The 19,880-nt window shown below is 41.0% G+C and overlaps 1 protein-coding gene across 2 annotated transcripts; it reads right to left on the bottom strand.

The window, feature by feature from the left end:
* Positions 1-1,070: 1,070 nt before the first annotated feature.
* c1qtnf12 (C1q and TNF related 12) lies at positions 1,071-19,827 on the bottom strand. 2 transcript variants are annotated; one of them, XM_071477290.1, is made up of 8 exons: positions 17,187-19,817; positions 7,379-7,483; positions 7,101-7,212; positions 6,754-6,938; positions 5,619-5,727; positions 4,734-4,827; positions 2,759-2,837; positions 1,071-2,671 (listed from the first exon to the last, which is right to left on the bottom strand). In XM_071477290.1, exons 1-8 carry the CDS (start codon positions 17,364-17,366, stop codon positions 2,573-2,575), a joined length of 963 nt encoding a protein of 320 aa, XP_071333391.1. In that variant the 5' UTR covers positions 17,367-19,817; the 3' UTR covers positions 1,071-2,572. The 2 variants fall into 2 exon arrangements, with proteins under 2 accessions (XP_071333391.1, XP_071333390.1); XM_071477289.1 differs by having other exon boundaries at positions 1,071-2,837; positions 17,187-19,827.
* Between the last annotated feature and the right edge of the window lie 53 nt (positions 19,828-19,880).

Genomic DNA, 19,880 nt, shown 5'->3' with positions numbered 1-19,880 from the left:
TTCTTGTGGTTGGTCCTTGGGTACAGTATGTGACACTTGGCATCTCAGCAATGCTTCCATGAGAAGCCTCTATTATAAGGCATTCATGCAATGACGCTAACAAGCTAATTTCACTGACTGGACAAGCATTCGTGCCATAAAGTCTAAGACCTCCTTATTAGAGCCTTGTGGGACCACCCAGGAAACAATATACTAATATTAAAGAGCGGCAATTAAGTCCTGATTTACCTTGAGGTGGGAGGAGGGGTTGGACTCCTAAAAGTCAAATCAATAAAATACTGAACAACACTGAAACCCTCAAGTGACAGATCAAGGCATTCCTGAGATATCGCTTTCACAAGGCCGAAAACATGTTTTGTGAGGTCACAGTGTCCTTGAACTTTGACCTTTGATGACCAATTTCTGAACAGTTCATCCTTGAGTTCATGTAAATGGAGACTGTAAGGGAACTATTTGTTTTGTTGTTGTTACATAGCTAACTGAGTTCAGCATCAAATTTATGCCAATGTTAACACGTCTTTTCTTCTACTGACGTTAGCATGCTAACCAGCTAGCCCCAGCTTGTCTCATCACTTTCTGATAGTGACTCACCGTAACCTCTTGTATTGTAAAAACAATGATGGCCGAAGCTCTTCTTAAGCAACAATCAACACCAACCGCTTCTGGCAAGAAACTACATTTGGTGGCGGAGAAAACTTACAATTAGCCCCTTTAAGAAATTCCCCCAAGGCGTAACTGAGACACACAAACCCAAATAACACGCAGAAAGTCTAATTACAAACACCAAGATATTTTAGTAATATTTTACAGGTAAGTGTAGTCATGGAATTTTTGGCAGTCGGCCTGTGTTTGCAAAGGTATTTGAGGTATTTTGGGTATTTTACAATTCCAATCATGCCACAGAGAAATGTAAAGTCTTGTTGCACTGCAGAGATACCTTCCTAAATAAAGATGCAGAAAAAAAAGAAATTCCGATGGTAGACATAGAGATATGAGCTCGTGATTATAATGTCATTATAAGGTGTTTTCATGAGTAAACATCACTATTATGTGCAGAGACCAAGTGACAATGTTTTTAAAGAGTTTAATTTCAAATTACAGAATATTATGGGTAATAAAAAAATAGTAAAAAGATATAATTTTATTCTTGCAATAATCTGTGGGTTCAACAGTCTACAAGAGTGTAAATCAACACGCGATTGATACATTTTCTTAAACATAAATATAAAATTTCAATGCTTTCCAATGTTACTGGTGTATCAGTTATGATAAATTACAAACATCTAAATGAAAATAATAAAATACAGTAAAAATGAACAGATAATAAATTGAAAACACAAAAGGGACTGTAAAAATAAGCTGTTTTACAGTCACAAAGTGTGTGTGGATTTGTTTAACAACACATTTAAACAAGACTGAAGATGTATTCACATAAATTTCGGAAAAACAGCTTCTGCACAAATATCCCCAGTGTGCTCAGCGGAGAGTTGGTGTGCCAGGAATCCAAATATGTTGAACTTTAACATGAGCTGAACTGATCTTTGCGGCCAATTGCTATTTGAAAGACGTAGAAACCTGGCAGACGCTACAGCTACTGTAATGTGAATATGCCATACAAGTCCACAGCTGGGCTAGCTGCTCTATGAGGCTGTACTTTGGCACAACAGTTCTTCGAGCTACATGCTAACGTCGGCTGGATGTTCACAATGACAAGGCTAATATGCTAATGTTTAGCAGGTATAATGTTTACCTTTTGAATCATCTTAACTGAGCGTGTTAGCATGCTAACATTGGTTACAGTTCCTCTTCAGGGGAACATGAATGCGTGTACAAATTTCACTGGAATCTGTCTAATAGTAAATGAGCTGTATTTCAGTCAGACTGAAGTGGCGGGAGGACCGACTGACATTGTCATATAGAGCCACGCTGCTAACATTACTAGCTATACAAAATGTGTAATTACACACGTGAGCCATCACTTTTCAATATTCTCTTGATTCCCATTGTCCAGTGTACTCACAGAGTCTATGTACCATATAACTTAAAAGTAAGATTTACCCCATGACAAAACATACAATAGTTCATGAGTGTGTGGATCATGTAGACAAAAAACATCAACATGTCAGTATACAAAAACACACAAATACACTTTTTCATGTTCCCCAGCTCTTCCGACATCTATCCAGAGAACATAGTAAACATTGATATTTGGTTTACTGCAAAGGTGTTCAACGACCATGAAAAATATACTGTAAGAGATGTATTCACTGCTGTACATACAGGTTATTTTACTGGTGAAGCAACAGGCAACCAAGTTCCTCAGGGAAGTCGCAGTGCACGGTGAAAAACAAACTCAGTCCTCGAGTTCTTCACATTGTCCTTTCACCATCTGACATGCAGTCAAGTCAGCGTTAGCCTTACTTCCTTCCTTCAAACCTCCCCTGTGGTTTGGTACTGAGTGATGGTGCTCATAAGCAGTCCGTTGAAATAAAAAAACAAAAAAAAACAAAAAAAACAAAACAAACAATGGCAGCAGTGGATGGCTTGGATGATGGCCTGTTCATGTGTAAGGCTATACACCAAGCAGCATGCCCATGAAATCTGAACCGTTCTGTATTGTAATGGAAGCACCGGCTGCATTATCCACAAATATGGAGGTGTACTGCCCGGCCTGCAGAGGATAATATACAACACTGAAGCATAAAGAAAGCACAAATCCACTTATTTTTGTTTGTGTGTGTCTTAGCATGTTGCTCACCTGTAGCTCCAGCAGCCCCTGTACACTGACGGTGAATATCTTGCTGTTGCTTTCTAACCCAACGATCATCTCCAGTGAGCTGAAATCATATTAAGAATGAAATTTCTCTTTAAATGTTGTGTTTTCAACAATTCATGGTGAATTTGAATTCTTTAAGACCTTGTTAAAGTGAAGTGAGACAGCAGCCTGCTAAATTTTTCAACTTTATTTTAGATGTGCATTATAAAGAAATTGACTTTATCCAACTCCATTTAGATACGAACATCACTTTTCTGAAGAACAATCTAGTATCTTTGTTTATTTGATATGTTTTAGTGGCCTTCTAAGAAATTTTTTTCCATAAGCCCTAGAGGTTTCATGGGTAGAACGTCACAGCTCAACAGAACAGAAGAGCAAGGGATTCAAATACATCTGTAATAGCAGCAGGATAGGGAGGACTGGACACTGTTGAAGTTCTCAGAAAGCAGTTATTACAGCTAATAACAGGGAAAATTACTATTACTGCATTTACTAATTACTGGATATGGCTAAAACTAAGCTGCGTTCACAAAGTAAATGTTAAATTTTGTTGAAGCGACAGAGGTTTCAATTTTTGACAGCAAGCGCATTAGTGCTGAACAGTCTTAGATTAGCAAACTTCATGAACACATTTTGTCAGAAAGACTGATGAAAGAAATTTTGAATGACAGTTTGGTTTGAGCAACAGAAGCTAGCTGAACAGAGGCCATGTCAGGACTTTGACTATATAAGCTTGTACTTGCTTGCAGCTTGTTAATTAGTGCTAATGGATTTTGTTCATTTTGGACGTAGCCGGGCTTGTTTCCTCCTGTTTCCAGTCTTTGAGCTATGCTAAGTTAGCAGCAGCTTCATACTTAGCAGACAGCCATGCGAGGGGTATCGATCTTCTCATCTAAGCAAGAAAGCGAATAAGTGCACTTTCCAAATGTCAAACTTTTCCTTAATAACAACTCAGTGCCCTCAGAGTCTGTAGAAATGGCTGTAACATCGCTGCAGGCTTTAACCACACAGTGAGAGTACTGGCTCCTGTTAAGTGGAAAATGCTACATTTTTATGGCAAATCAATCATGTTTGTCCTCACTCCAACTGCCATCACAATGAGCCTCATTTCACATTCTCTGCATTTTCATGTGTGGGAGAGCGAGACTGGCTGGGGCTTCGATTCAAAAAAAGCCAAGAGCTCCTCTGGGTTAGGTAACCCATCATAATAATATTATTTATATGTTCCCTTCATTGTACCACACTAGGAGGGAGGTGGTGGAGCTCTGCATAGTTTGGGGGAAACTTTAGGGAGCAATTCATTTCAGCAATTTTCTCTGCCTTTATGTAAATAGAAATTTTGAAATATTGGAAAGAACTCAGAACCGTTCCCGACTGGATTTGTAATTTTTCACCATGTAAACCCACTGTATCAGCTACTTCATTATCCGCCTCCCACATCCCAAATAAGGGCATTTCACTACTGTGCTGCTGAATATTACAAGCTGCCTGAAATGTCAAAGGTGAGTCTATAAAGATTAGTTAGGCGACAGGGACGAGGGCTCTAAGTGAGAGGACATTTCCTTTAAAGACCTGCTCTGCTTTTATACAGGAAATGCCAAACTGGTTCCACACAAACTGTAACAGACAACACCTTTAACAGCTCATAAATTCTGGTGAAAGTGAAGGCAGCATTAAACACCAATAAAATATCACTAGTTTATGGGAAAAGTAAACAACTGTCAAAACAAGAATGTCAAGAATGCAAAGCGTGGTAGTTGTGGTCAGATTAATTACTTCCCAAGATAAATTTTATGAACTTTTATATTGGTGATAAGTGGGGTATAACTGACCAACATGTGTTATAGCCATAACAAATTAGAACCACATGGTTACAAAGGTGCTAGGTAGGGTATATTTGATTTAGATTCAGGGGATGAGTTCTCCAGCTTGTTTAACGATGATACCGAATACCTACGTGTATCTGTGGCAGAGCGATTCGATGCAGATCAGCACCCGAACATTGTCCCGGGCCTTGAGCTGACTCTTGCTCCTCTTCACCTCATTGTGGTCTGTAAGGAAGCGAAATCACATAAACATACTGGTTTACCCATAGCTCAAGACAACGTATATTTCCCCTCAAATGAAAACAATCTTAAAGTTGCAAGCTTAAAGATCATGATACTATTTATGGTCGGGAGTTTTTTTTAACAATTTTCCCTCAATGTATATACATTCTGTCATTACACAATTGCTTCACACATTGGGGACTCACAGGAATGATGTAGGATATAGTCTGGCATTCCTGTTTGTAATTCATTTTTATCTCATTGATATCAACCTCAGTTTGCTGTTCTCCTACAGCTGTATCAGAGCAAGTTTACATTGAAAACATTCAGCAAGGTGACAAAAGTCATTTTACCTGTGCTATGCTCGGCATGAAATCACATGCCAGTGGCTCACTGCCCGATAGAAGGAGGCTGACTATTAACAGACTTCTGTATTAAAATAATGTGAATTTGTTTGGCTGCACTGTAAACAGATACACCACTTGCTCTTGTGTTATATTTCTGAGTAACTCACTGCTCAGGGAGTGCTTACTGCTGGCCTGGGATCTGTAGTATTAAACCACACCCGCTATTACCACCAGTAACCTCAGGGGTCACTAAATCAACCAGGTCTGAGGATGATAACACAGTAAGTTCTCCTGCTGTAACAGTTTCAACAAAACCAACAGACGTGGGACAGAGTGTAGGATGTCAGAAGTCAGACATCTTATTGGCCAGCATAAATGGCTGTAGACTACAGGTGTGCAGCAGCTTTAAGGCCTTGATAGGTGTAAAACCCCACATAGAAAAGTTACCAATGTGGACGTTAGCAGAGAACTGGTAGATGCCTGTGATGGGAGCAGTGAATCTCCCAGTAGACTGGTCCATTCCCGACCCTCTGAGGAAGGCTCCTTTAGCAGGTGGCTGAAAGCACAGGAAATCTGCATTAATGATAACATTTCAGAGCAACAATCCATCGGTCCCTCCTTATGCACCTCCTCCAGGAGCTCAAACTAAGGCTCACAGGACACTATGAAGGAGTTCAGCGCCTGGCTCAAGAGTTTTTCAGCAGGGCAAAATCCTTAAGGCCTGATCACACCTTTACTAAGATATCAATTCGTTTCAGCTGAATCGTTCTGATCGATGGGTTCACTTGTGTGGGGGAAGTAAATCTGCGGAAATGTTTCATGTTGAGTTCGGTTTTGGTGAACTTTGACCTTCAAATTTGAAAAGAGTCCCTGAAATGAGTTTTTCCAGGGTCAGATAACTGTAATCCTGAGAACGCCAGGGCGCAGTGCAGTTTACCAACTAGTTTATAGAACCACATATTTTGTCAAGATGTGTGGATGAAAACTTGCTGTCCCACTTTCTGGTGTGACTTTAAGGTCCCTCCTCCTCTTTACCCCTGACTCTGCTAAAATATTAAATATAACTTTCCAAAGTTATAGTAACACGTCTTCACTAACATAGTGCTTCGTTAGCACGTTAAATACTTCGCCAAAGCTTGTCAGCCCATCCCAGCATGGCATAGTTCTTCCACTACAGCATGCTGTTTCAAACAGTGTCTATTTCTGTCCTCTCCACACTTTATTCCAAGTCAGAGACAGAGTGCCTTTTGTGTGCCGCCCAGAGAGTGATGTGTAGAATTGAAAAAGTAGATATTTTTGACCAAAGAGCCAGTCTAAGTCTTGGAGTGGCACTGCATGCTTTGCCAGTGCCAGTTACCAATGAGGGGATGATCCGCTCATAATTCCCCCACATGCAAAATAAGGGATGATTACCGAACACTCACTCTTTCACACACAGTTAAGACAGAGAAGCAAATGGGTCAGAAACAAACCATGCAACCATGCAGAGGGGAGATTAGCCAAAACTTTACTTTTTCAGCCACGAGCAGGGAGCAAAGCTGAACCAGTTCATAAACATTTACTTGGTTTCAAACAAACATACTGTCTGAAAGTTTTGGAGCTCCACCAGAGTCTTCTTATCCACCACCACGGGTCCCTTGAGCTTGCAGTGGAAAGCCTCCTCTATTCGCCGGTACGAGGTCATCCCTTCCAGGGTGAGGAGAGCCGTGGGTAGCTGGCTGGGGCTGATCTGTCTGTCAAGTGCTGCTGCTCTCCTCTCTGTGGCCTCTGACAGAAACAAATCCAGGTCATTATAATGCAGAGTGAGCTAACACTGTTACCAAATATGGACATTATATTGTGGACGTTATCTCTGCAAACTGAATGAAAGATCAACCTTGGAGCCTAAAGAGGAGCTGAAATGTGGTTGAAAATCTACAATGTTTCTACCTTTAATCATCTCTTTGAACTCCTGGAGAAGAACCTCCTGGGTCACTTCAGCGCCAGGTGAGCCAGGAGGTCCCTGTGGGCCAGGAGGACCTGGAGGACCAGGTGGGCCCGGCTAGTGGAGTGCAGATGTAGAGAACATTGTCGTGCATGAATCATCAAAAATCATTATGGTAGTTTGGGTTATTTACCAATTATTGTAGTAAATAAGAAACTGTATCAAATGTACCATCATCATCATTACAAGAAAAACATTTTGACAGTATGTATACAGGGTTTACCAGGGGACGTTTGCGTTTGCGACACTTGCCAGGGAAGTTGCCAACAGGTCTTTTGACAAAGTCCATCCATGATCCCAGTGGGTCGACTCTCTGGTGGTCTGAAATCTAGACCAGAAAAAACAGACAGAGAAAAAAAACATTTTCCCACATTAATTAATAGGCCAACATCAGTACTGACTATTATGAAACATAACATATGAAGGGAAATTTCTGTATAATCAATATTGATGTGAACTGATGGCAAATAGCATAATAAAATAAATAAGACAGGATCAAAAAAAACATGTCCTGCTATAGGAAAGCGAAGCTGAATAACAAGGAACATTTTTCAACTCAAACTTTTCTCCACAGTCTCCACATTGTTTTCTCAATTAGTCTTTACAACAAATTTACAAGTTTAAATTACATTTTATTTTGAAATATTTTTGCCTAATATGTTATAATGCAAAGGACCGTACCCATGAAGCTAAACCCAACACATCATTATTTCTTCCTTTAATCCATCACTGGAAAATCTTATAGATACAATTGAATGGGTGCCAGAAGCCTCTCTCTCTCGCTGTCCCAGCTGACCCCTATTCCTCGAAGAGAAATGCATCAATTCGCCATCTAAATTTAGTCACCATTCTTCTCTGAAAGCTTCACTTTATGCTCTTTTTTTCATTCCCGATAATCCACTCAGGTGCCACGTCAGGTCTTATTTGCCCAAAATGCTCGGATGAATGTAAACAAACCTTGTCAAGTGATTTTTGGGTTTTTTTCAGCACATGAAAATTTCCATGAGCGCTCTGGTGAAAAATGAGTCTGCTTGTGTGATGTAGATTCTGTGGATTGCAGACCTCAGTTACTGTAGTTTGTAACAACATGTCAAAATGGCCAACACTTTCTCCTCCACCCAAAGAAACACTAGTATTTTCTTATATTAATACGACTTGTGTGAGTAATGTTATGATGGAAAATTTAATAAACAAGATAACAAAAGTATACACAGAATGTATACCGGGGCCAGTTATGATTTAGGATTGTTTGTCTATTTCCTAACCGTAGGTATGCTCAATCTCCTTATCTGAAATAACTCATTTATAATAAATTACTGTATAAGAGACTGGGATCTGTTAGGGAGATAAACTCCAGGCAGACCTCTGGAAGCAACACTTTTATGCATAGTACTACAACTGGCATGTTTTCATTTTGGTAAAATGTGAGGCTGAATGAATTCCAATTACAGCGAGCTCGAATTTTACCCTAACCCTTCCCCAAATGTCAAGTGCCTTCAGTTGAGATAGAAGAGGAGATAAAGAGAAGCCATAGAGGTGAGCTGTCTGAAATGGAATTTGTTTAGGTTTGGCAGCGGGACATGGATCACTTATCTGCAAAACCAACATGCCCCTTTCTTCACTGTTGAAGACTTGCCTCTTGTTCCACCGCAACAAAGTAACTCCTTGTTTGTCTTTTCAATATGCTGGAATAAAAATTAATTTTTTGTTGTTTTGTTTTTTTTTACAGTATATATATAATAATATATGGGATTTGGAGCAGCCTCTTTCTCTCTGTGACTTTCTCTTCTCTCTGACAGCAGAAAAAATAAACACCGTAACAGGCACTGCGCCGGCTGCATGTTGGATCCTCGTCTGTTTTTGTTGTGATTTTGAGGCTTGGAAACAGATAAAAGCAAGACTGATTTGGTTAAGACAAGAATACTTGTACGCAACTCAGTAATGTTTCCATAAGACTGGGAGCCCGGTGGATAAACTGCTTTTTCCATTACCCTGTCAATTTTTCATATTCATTAACATACTTTTTTGGGAACATTTAACCTACAAAAACTGATTTTTTTTGACAACTTGAAGGCAGCGGAGACAAGCTGTTACCACATCAATATCCTCACCTTTTTAGGTGATGTGGTGAACTAGTGAGCAAACAGTTGCTTATTTACATCATTGTTCGTTTAGAGCTAGCCTTGCAAGTGTAAGTCCAAGATTCACTATCTTTTAGCTCTGTTTTAGTTTCCACCAGCTCCTGATGGAAATGTCCGGCTCTTTAGCTCCATTTCTTGGTGAGACTTAGATGAGAACACCGTTACCACTCTCAATATGAAGCTATGGCTAGCGGCCTGTTAGATTATCTTAGCATGAAGACAGGAAATAGGAAGAAACAGGTAGCCTGGCTCTGTCTAAGAGTAACAAAATCTGAATACTGATTTTCATGTTATACTTCATTTGTTCCAATAGTCCAAAAACTGAAGTGTAAAAACAACAATTTGTGGTTTTATGGGGGCTTCATGTCATATCTGACTTGGAGCTCAATAGCATGGAAGTGCCTGAAAATCAAGCCAACGGCCTCACGTTAGCCAAAGTTCATTGTTCAATGCAATTAAACCCGAATTTGATACATACAATGTCACACTACTACTAAAATAGGAATCTCTCCAAACTCTACCATCCATCCTCTACGACACGAAGGTGACAATAACCACAAAGTCTTGTTTTTTTACGCATCCGTTGTTTTTACAGATTAAACAAACAAGATATGACGTGTTAATTGTTGAGTTTCTGAGGTGCTGGTTGGTGGATTTCTTCATTTGTTTCCCTCTGATTCCTGTTTATTTTCCTGCGTCTCAACTAATTCTCGACAAGACAGAGAAAAAGCATACTGTCCAAAATGTTGTGCCATGGCTTTAACATACAAGCTCTGTGGGCGTGAACAAATATTATCATTTAGATGAAAGGAGTTTGCGTTGGGGTTATACTACTATTCCACGCCTGTGGCAGTTAGAGTATATTTCCACTGGGAATAATAGTAAAACTGTGAATCGTCACCTCAGATAGCTCAGTATGATCTTAAAGACACCCACAGGATTATGACAGCCAGTGGCCGCTGTTCCAAAAAAAACTAAAAACTTAACATTTGTTCCTGTGTTTACGTCAAAGATTGTCTTTATGCTCCAGAGATAAGAAACTGGGCAAGTTGGCCCACACATGTGGTTTATAATTACATATCTAAGCTCTGCCTAATAATAAAAAGACAGAATATCATTGCCAGGAAATCAGCCATACCGTGAGCTTGTTATCCTCTTTAACACACGGCATTGTAATTAAACCATTAAAACCTTGCCCTCCAGGATTTTCTGTGCTCAAGGAAGAAAGGCTACGGCCAAGGTAATTATTACCTTCATTTCTGAGCTAAAAAATAACAGCAAATCACTGTATAAATAATTTAATCATCAGCTTAAAAAAATACTCCACTATTTCCATTAAACACACTGTGTTCTCTGCATTGCATCTGTCCGCACTGCAGGAGCATAACTCCGTGTATGTATAGTGACAGCTGGGATGGCTCATGCAACTTGCCAAAAAAAAAAAAAATGTGATTCATTGTGTGCAGGTGAGTCTCTGTCTCGTCTGAGAACTTCAAAGACTCACACACACACGCAGACATGAAAACCATATTGCTTGATGACACAGAAAAACCTGTCAGAAGCATTCAATCTCTCACTCGCTGCTATTGACTGTGGCGTAAAGTAAACTATGGATCCCCCTCGCACGGCTCTGTATCAGCATGTACAAATCGTGAACAAAGTGGGGAGGGAGCGGATCCAGGTATCAGTCTGAGAGTTGATGAAGAACACCGGGGCCCTGGCTTTGATCACCGCTGATGTGCGAGTGCCTTTAAAGTGGCCTCGTCTGTCAGCGGGTCTGAGCGCACGCCGTTCCAGCACGGGCCGAGAGAATGTGTCAGGTATTCTGTGGAAAGGTGAGAAACTTTAAATCTTCTAGCCAGTGTTTATCCTCGCTGATGTGGCTCTAAATCATGACATGTTACTGAGGCTCAGAGCTCAAGAATGTGATGCATTGTGTCCTAACCCTAACTGCTGGAAGACGTACTCAGATCCTTCAGTAAAGCAGGAATTCAATGTTAAGATAATTCAGTTACAAGTGTAAATCCTGCAACAATTTACTTAAAGGAATAGGAAATTAGGAAATACATATATTTTCTTTCCTACAGAGAAGATATTAATACGATTTTACATCTTATGCAATCTCATTTGTGAACCCGTACAAAAGCCGACGTACTTATTCACACATAAAAATATGAAGTTGTGTCTTATGGAGACTGTCCTGCAAAAAAAACGAGCCCATAGGTCGTTTGTGCAGCACGTTATTATGACCCATAGTTACATTTTGTTGTTAGGTGACATCTAGCGGCAGGAGCAAAGGGAAAAGTGTGGTGACGTAGCAGTAGGGGCCGATGGATGGGTCAACAAAACGCAGGAATGTTACGCAGGAAAGTTGTGCTCCTTAGTGTAACCATGACAACAAAGAACAACAAGAAACACCGTCTTATGATAAGAAAGTACATATCTTAACCCAAATCACGATCTTTTCCTCAACTTAATCAAGCCACGACCGTTATTACAGTAACCATGGTGACGAGGGTAGGTTCGCCGCTGTCATTACAATCCGGGTGTTTCAGCCTTTATGCTAAGCTAAGCTAACCAGTCGAAGACTTTACCGTACAGACATGAGAAGGGTATCAGTCTTCTCATCTGACTCAGCAAGAATGCAATTTAGTATTTCGCAAAATGTCAAATAAAACTATTCAGAGAATATAAATATGATATAAAATTAGATTACTTATAACTAGATTGGTTGAAATGTTTTCCTCTTTGTGTCTCAAGCAGTTATTTAAATGACACCATCAGAATAGTGTAGAGATGGAAATGTGACAAGGGTCCCCAAGTAGACACTGTTTTTGCCACAAAGGTTGGGAGGCTTTGATTTAATGTCTAACAGTGCATTGTATTTTGCGAGTTTATCTTAAGCATGTCTTTTTTGTAAATAAAAGTAATTGAGAAATAAATTGCAATGGAGTAAAAAAATGCAATATTTGCTTCTGAAATGTGTTAGAGCGGAAGTATAAAGTCACATAAAATGGAAACACTCAAGCACAAGTACCTGAGAAATGAATTAAGTAGATATTTGAGTAAATATACTCATACCTAACTTACTTTCCACCACTGATTGTGTGTATTACCCAGGGCACAGAGTAAAAGTGAACACAGATTGTTTTATCAACCCACAGCGCAGTGTGAGTTTTTAGATCAATCATTCCCAGCAGCATATGAGATTTTATTACCATGAAAAGAGTGATCTGGGCCTGCATGAATAATTCTTTTATGCGCACTGTTTTAAGTGTGTTTGTCATGTAGTTTAGAGAAAATTAGGTTGAATTTATTTGAAGCAATAAAATGGGAAAATATTTCCCCGGGGCAGCATGCCACCAAAAACACAAACACAACTGTTAAAACATGTCTCTGGGGCCGCAACCAGATACTGAAACTCTACCCCACTGCAGCCAGCTCCCGAATTCTTCCATGTGTACAGTTGAACATATCTTATTTTCTTTTACGTGTTATCTGTTTTTCTACCTGTTCGTACACACTAGCTGACATGAAACGTTTTGCTGCTGATAAAAAAAGTTGCACAAGCAGGTTTAAGGTTGGACAGGATGATGGAGAGCCTTCTATAATCCCTTGTTTTTACATCCCTGTGCTGCTGCCTGTGCAGTCATCCATGCATGGGTGGACGGGCCCAACGCTGGGCCCATCCCACCCCGGGAGGCAGGGATCCCCGTGGCTGTGTGGGACGAGGGGATCCTGGTAACCTGCGTGCATCCCAGTCGTCATGCGTCCACCCCTGTGTTCCCCACCGCTGCGCTTCACAGACACAGACCTGCCTTGAGGATTTATCACCGTAGAGTTAAATACAGTTAGGCATGCAATGTTGACTCTGTTCTCCTCTTACTGTGTTATTACTCAATTGGCAAGCACCGTGTGCAAAACATAATTACTCTATCACAGTGTGAGGATGCTGCTATTAGTTCAACAAGTGTTGCAGGAACACCATTTGAAAGCATAAATTAATTATAGTTATTATATAATGATAAGGTTGAGCATGCTTCTTACAATATGGCCTGATTTTAAGTTGCAGCTTCACTGTTGCTTAAACAAAGGTGTGTATGCTTTTATCATGTGTGAGAGAAAGTGAATAAATTTGTGTTTATGCTAAAAAAAACAAAAACAAAAAAAACCAGCAGAGACAGCCTTGGCTCTCATTTGATATAAAAAAGGTGATATAAGCTGATTGCTTTGATCGCTGTGTCACATCTGTTTTGTGTACAAATTATAGCTTTGAAATTGGAGCGAGTGCTCATTTTCCCTGTGGTAGGTAAAGCGAGGTGTTGAAAAGCACCAGTGATCCAGTTCCATCTCAGGTACAGGTTTGCCACACGGTCTGACTCTGGGCACAGTGTCTCAGGTAGGAAGTCATTAGGTCCTCGTTTCTCTATATGATTCATTTGTGGTTCTGCTTTATGTTACATAAGTACACACTATAACTGGTTCAAGTTTTCTTTTCTCATTTTTGTTATGCAACTAATTTGCCCCTGGCGTGTTGGGTTATGAGTGGAAAAATATGATGGTGGCAAAACAAACAGGAGTATCAATTGAAACTGCATAATAGTACATCATGTGTATTTTAAAAAGAATATAAAACATGGGAAAAACAATGGCATTTATTATAAAAGGAGTAGTTCAAGATGTCTGATTTCCTTTAGTTAGATGAGAAGATTGATGCCATTCTCATGATGGCACAATAACTCTGAAAATGTTTAGCTTAGCTTAGCATAAAGACCGGAAACAGAGGAAACCTCTGGCCTTGCTCTATGCAAAGGTAACAAAATCCACCTACATGCACCTTTAAAGTTCACTAATGAATATATTATATCTCATTTGTTTTTATCCGCATGAAAACCAAAGTTTACAAACAGCACATTCACCACAAACAACTCCCCATAAGGTCACAACATGGTATTTTTACATCTGAACAACAATATAAAACATTAATTAGTAAGTTTTATAAGTGCTGGTAGGCAGATATTGTTAGCCAGGCTTTATGCTAAGCTAAGCTAACCGGCTGTTGTGATTTTTTTTAAATAATACATACAGCTCCGCACCACAATGCCCATCATATGCATCTGCAGAATAAATCTGAAAAACCATTCCTTAGTCAATACCAAACTAAAGTTGCCATATTATGTTGCCCAATCAGCTCTATAGTCATTTTTGCTTGAAGCCCCAGTTTACTGTAAAGTGTAGCAATAATTCTGAAATTGTGGTTTCAGGAACATGACCAGCACATGATAAGAATCAGGCAAGATTAAGGGATTTCTATAAATCTGGCATCAATCTGAAGCTATTATAAATGAAACAAAATCCAAATAAAACAGTCCCTCTACGTCTGTGAGGTGAAACACACATAACTGTGCAGTTTATTTTACTTGCATATTTCAGATGTAATGACAAAAGCCTGTTTATTATTTGTTTCTTTTTCTTTCAGATGACTTCATTAGGTAATTTTACGATGTTAAACAAGCGTAACCTTTATAAGGGCCTGACATGTTGAAAGTGGAGTTCATTATCATGAAACACAAACTGAAGGTGGTTGACGCCGTCAGTAGTGCAGGAGAGGCGTGTGCTCTCGCAGTGCCCTTGTTTCCTATGGGATTTGTTCTTCTCTCTTATGTGTAGGTTGATCCACAAGGTCCCACACACTGCTGCATTAATCATCACTGGGGATGAGAGAGAGGAAACAAAAACCCTTGCCTGGGGCTAAACCCAGCCATTACTCAACACGCCAGGCGTGATGTTTGACTTGACTCCCTCAATTACAGCCATCACAGATCCCTCGCTGCTCTCAACAATGACAGATTCCTCTCATCTTTAGAGTGGAGAGCAATAAGGCTTACAAACGTGTACCTTTGACATATTGCTCTGCAATTGCACGACGTGACGGTTCACAGAAATCACCGTTGTTTGAAATGTGCTTCAGTTATCGACTCATTAAAAAAATTCCACTCGCAGCACAACTCCACACCTCACTATTGTGATCACTTTCAAATGGAAAATCTCCCGAGGAATGCAGTGTGCGACTGCATGCTGCCAACACAGCCCACACACGGGATTGGTCAGATAGAAAGCAAATGCCATCATAAGAACTGTTTCAACTGTTTCCACTGGGCACAAGGGAAAAAAATGTAAATGTGGAGTGTAAATGTTTGGCTTGTTTGAGAACACAAATTTCTTGCCAAGACTGCTCCAATGGACGTGTTGTTTTCTCTGGGGCCTTAACAGATGTGTAATAGGATAAACTTACAAACTACCCAAGAAAATCAAGTTTACAACTTCTCGCAGTGTGTGGTACACTTTTTTCTTCACAAGCAGAAACCGGGCTAGAGTGGCACCAACAAATGCGACCTTGAGCACAACCACTTCCGCGGATGTCAAGCTTAAAGCTCAGGTTCTCGTCAGAGGTGACAATGTTTGGCAAAGACACTATCTGGCATAACACCGCGTCTTAAGAGTGATTATGTCATTACCCTCTGATTGTGGGAGATGAGATGAAAAGAATGTCAGAGAGGGAGGCACTGGGGGCTAATCCTCACCGAGGTGTTCTCTTTCAGGACCCTTTCTATGGGGCTTTGTGAGGGGCTTACACGGCATGCTGCCCCAGTTTTCGGGGCCGCACCGCCCCTATCGGATGTCCCAGACACAGCGGAGTCAGACTAGTCCTGTGAATGACAGAATCAATGGGCTGGGAACAACATCGCCATAGGTCTTTAAATATCTGCCCACCTAACTTTCCCAGGAGTTACATCATGGCAGTGGGCCTATAAGGGACCTAAGGAGGGAGGGGGGGCAGTGTTTGTGAAGGCACTCTGCTCCCTATGGGACGAGACAGAGGAGTGAAATCCCGATGGGGTGCAATCCTCAGCAGGCTTCAGGGTTGACACAAGGTCATCCTTCATAGCTTGTGCTTTTACAGGGCAAACCAAGTCAAATAAACACCACCAGGCCACAACCACCTACAATGTGTTCTTAAAGATACAAAGGAGACCTCACTGCTTGGTTTTCAAGGAGGGGGGGGGGGGGGGGGGGGGAGTACCGTTAGGAATCCAGAGACTGGTAGAAGCTGAAGTCAAAGCTGGTATATAGGGCAGTGAGAGTTACATGAGAATGCCAACATAATGGGTGGGCTGAAAGCAAAACAAATAGCCTGTTGGAAACCCTCGCAAATATGCAACACCCGCAATAAACCAATAAATAACAGAGTCAAGGGCCAACTGTTGCTCCTGAAAATGGAATTACACCACAGTGATGCTGCTGCGTGTGAGGAATACGTTCCTCATAAAAGTTACAGATGACTGTTTTTTGCACTTAATGCACAGTCATAGTAATAATTTCAGTTATTCTGTTTATGATCTAATTTCTTGCCGCAGTGATGAGGCATCAATAAATACCTCATCTCCCTTCCTTACACGTGAAACTTTTGTCCTGATTTTGCTCTCAAAGGCTGGAAAATTGGTGGCAGACAACCCGCAGCGCGCACTAATTGATGCATTGATCAGCCTTTAGATGTCCACATTCCTGGCATACCTCCGGAAGTCATCCATTTAGGGTTTCACACATTTTGGTCCGTCTCACTGTCTGAGGCTTGACCTAGGAGGGCACACCTGCCCCGTCCTGGCTTTTTACCTTTTCCACACTTTATTTCGTCCGGCATATTGCCTGTGCTGACAGGGAATCTGCACATATCTCACATATCTGCAGGTTGACTTCAAACTTTAATCTGGTCTATTGTTTTTCTACGTGTGTCACTGCCACAAGGAAGCAGCATCACAAATATCTAACAAGTTGAAAACACCAAACTTTAACATACAGATTTTACACCGAGAGTGTTTCGGTCTCTACCTTGGTGCTTCCACCGACCTCCTCGCTGTTGGAGAGAGTTGCATTGTACGTCTCTGTGTGTTGTGGGGTGGCCTCCTTTGGCCTCTTTCTCTCCTTCTTGGCATCCACCCCATCCAGTAGGACACACTGAGTCCAAAACACTGCAGCCACCACAGCCAGAGGCCCAGCCCCACACCACATCTTCACACTCCTTTGATCAGCACCAGAGACAGCCTGAGTCTTCTGTGATGGGCCGGTCGTGCGATGAGACGGGAGCTGAGGATGCCCACAAGGCTCACACAAAACACCAAGTCCCAACGGGGAGAAGGAGACCAGAGGAATGCAGCTTCAGGGACTCCCCGTCCAAGAGACTGTCAGACTGACTGCTGCCGCCGTTGCTCCTCTCTTGATGAGCTCTCAGCCAGCACAACGTTGCAGGGGCACTGTTAACTCTATACAGAAAGCCAGGAGGCTTACTCAACTATGAAATGTGTCAAGCAGAATGGTCCAAGGGAATGACAGATCGGCGCAGATCTGACAGCAAATAAACCCATTAGTGAGATTTTTCACGCTTTCTGCTCTGTTGGGGGGTGAGGTGTAGAGGAGGAGGAGGAGGAGGAGGAGGAGGAGGGGGTACAGGGGGCAAAAGAAGAGGCAGAGAGGAGGGGCGTCCAAAGCTGAGGGTGGGCTGAGGGGGTGAGAGATGGTTGGCAATATTCTCTTATTCCCCCCCTTGCTCTCTCCTGCTGTTTCTCACACTGAGCACTGGATCCAGTCTCCAGCACAGTGTTGTGGTAGCTGGAAAAACTGCAAGATCCACAAGAGCTGGGCTTTCATCAAAAGATGCAGTTTAGCAAATCACCCTGTCAATCCGCACACCATACCCCCGCAGGGATGCAGAGCGAACACAGCCAAAGAGGAGATGGATGAGGTCCAGTTCTGCTCTTTCTGCCCGGCCTTCCTCTCTCTTCTCCTTGAAGTATAAACTGGCTTCAGACAAAACAACAAAACTTTACAAGTAGCACTGCTCTCCTCTTCTTCTGGCTGACACAACTCAAGTGCTGCTTGTTGATTGTCCCAACAAGTCATCAAGTCCGAGTGTGCAGGGGTTTTGGTGTGTGGCAGGTCTCTGTTTGCCTGCTCCGTTGCACTCCCACTCCCTCTGGTCTCAGTTGCTCCTTTGCTCTCTGACTGAGCTTGCAGGAGGGCTCACAGTGGAGTTTTATCATCACCCTTTCTCCCTCCCGCTACTCTGTCTCCCCCCTCTCCCTGTCTCTCTCTCTCTCTCTCTCTCTCCCTTCCCTTCTCTCTGTTGGCAACCTCACTCGCTTATTCAGCTCTGTTTTATCTCATAGATGAAATGCTCAAGCTGAAGAGGTTCCCTGGCAGACAAGTTGTATGTGTGTGCGTAATGTGTATTAAGTCGTGTATCTGTCTGAGAGTGTCTGACACGTTGGCTCAATATTAGCCTACTCTACCAAAGCCCAATGTTTGGATCTAAGCAAGAAATAGAAACAAATTCCTGCGCTTTTTTTTGTGACCTTAAGGCATTATCTTGTGTAATCAGTTGTTTGAAAACCTGCCAAAGAATCTTGACTGTGCCACAGACGTGCATAGAGTGCATACGTGTTTGTTTTATTCTGTGTTGCTGCTCAGTAAAATGTCTCACTTTTCTGAAAGCCATAGTGGGGGAAAAAAAAAAAGTTGAAGTGATACTAAAACTTCAAGTAGCTTAAATTGCAGGTTTCAGTAAATAACCTATGACTGATGTGAACAAATTGTTGGTCTGTGTATTTTTACAATCAGCCCATTTGTCTAAAAGGAATTCAACCCCTTATATTCTTATTAGGGTAAATAACATGTTAGCTCATAAGCGCCTACTGGACTTTTTTTTTTTTTTTTCACAATTTTCACTTTTAGACTGCTACTTGCTCAGGCTTATATTTATTACATTTTAACACAGCGTCACCCAGAGGCAGCAGCCTGAAGTACAAACAACGAACCAGTATCTCTCCAGTATGACTCCAAACTGGTGTCATCCTGGTTCCTGTATCCGCTCACACCCCGTCTCAATACGTAGCAGCCGAGCAGCGTCAAGTTGCACACAGAGAGGCAGAGCCAAAACGGAAATTGGGTAAGTTGTCATCAAAATAAAAGGAAGAAATTCAACTTATGTGTTTGAATGGAATAAAGAGAGAAAAAAAGAGATTTTAAAAGCCATCTTTTGTTTGTTTTATGTGTCTGTTTTTTCTTCTTCTTATTGAATCAGTGTTTTCTCAACCATTTGTTTTTATTTTTTAACTATTTAAGCATTCATTCATTAGCTAACTATTTCAGGCATTTATCTATTACCTATAGCCAGTTAAACCATCGATGGCAAGTTCAACTTTTAATGTTTTTCTACTGTTTTTTTCGAATTATTCATCAAATACTTTTAGCTATCAATTTAAAAACGGTTCTTACTTATTTTAACCACTGGTCCGTGACTTTTAGCCAGTTATTTCAACTTTTTCTAGTTTATATGTCACTACCTGTACTTTTAACTAACTATTTTAATCATTTAATCATTACTTTAAAATTAGTGGTTAAATAGAAACTGCAATAACAAATATTTAGAATGATAAATAATAACAATATAATAATGTACTAAATATATAGATACAAAAAAATCACATATGTACAACAACGGTAGCTAATGCATGAGGCTGTTTCGGT

Source organism: Trachinotus anak, unplaced genomic scaffold, assembly GCF_046630095.1.
Source record: "Trachinotus anak isolate AG129_WGS33_773 ecotype Australia unplaced genomic scaffold, CSIRO_AGI_Tana_v1 ptg000004l, whole genome shotgun sequence".
NCBI classification, from domain to species: domain Eukaryota; kingdom Metazoa; phylum Chordata; class Actinopteri; order Carangiformes; family Carangidae; genus Trachinotus; species Trachinotus anak.
The sequence above is the reverse complement of the archived record's forward strand: the minus strand, read 5'-3'. Positions and strand labels throughout refer to the sequence as shown.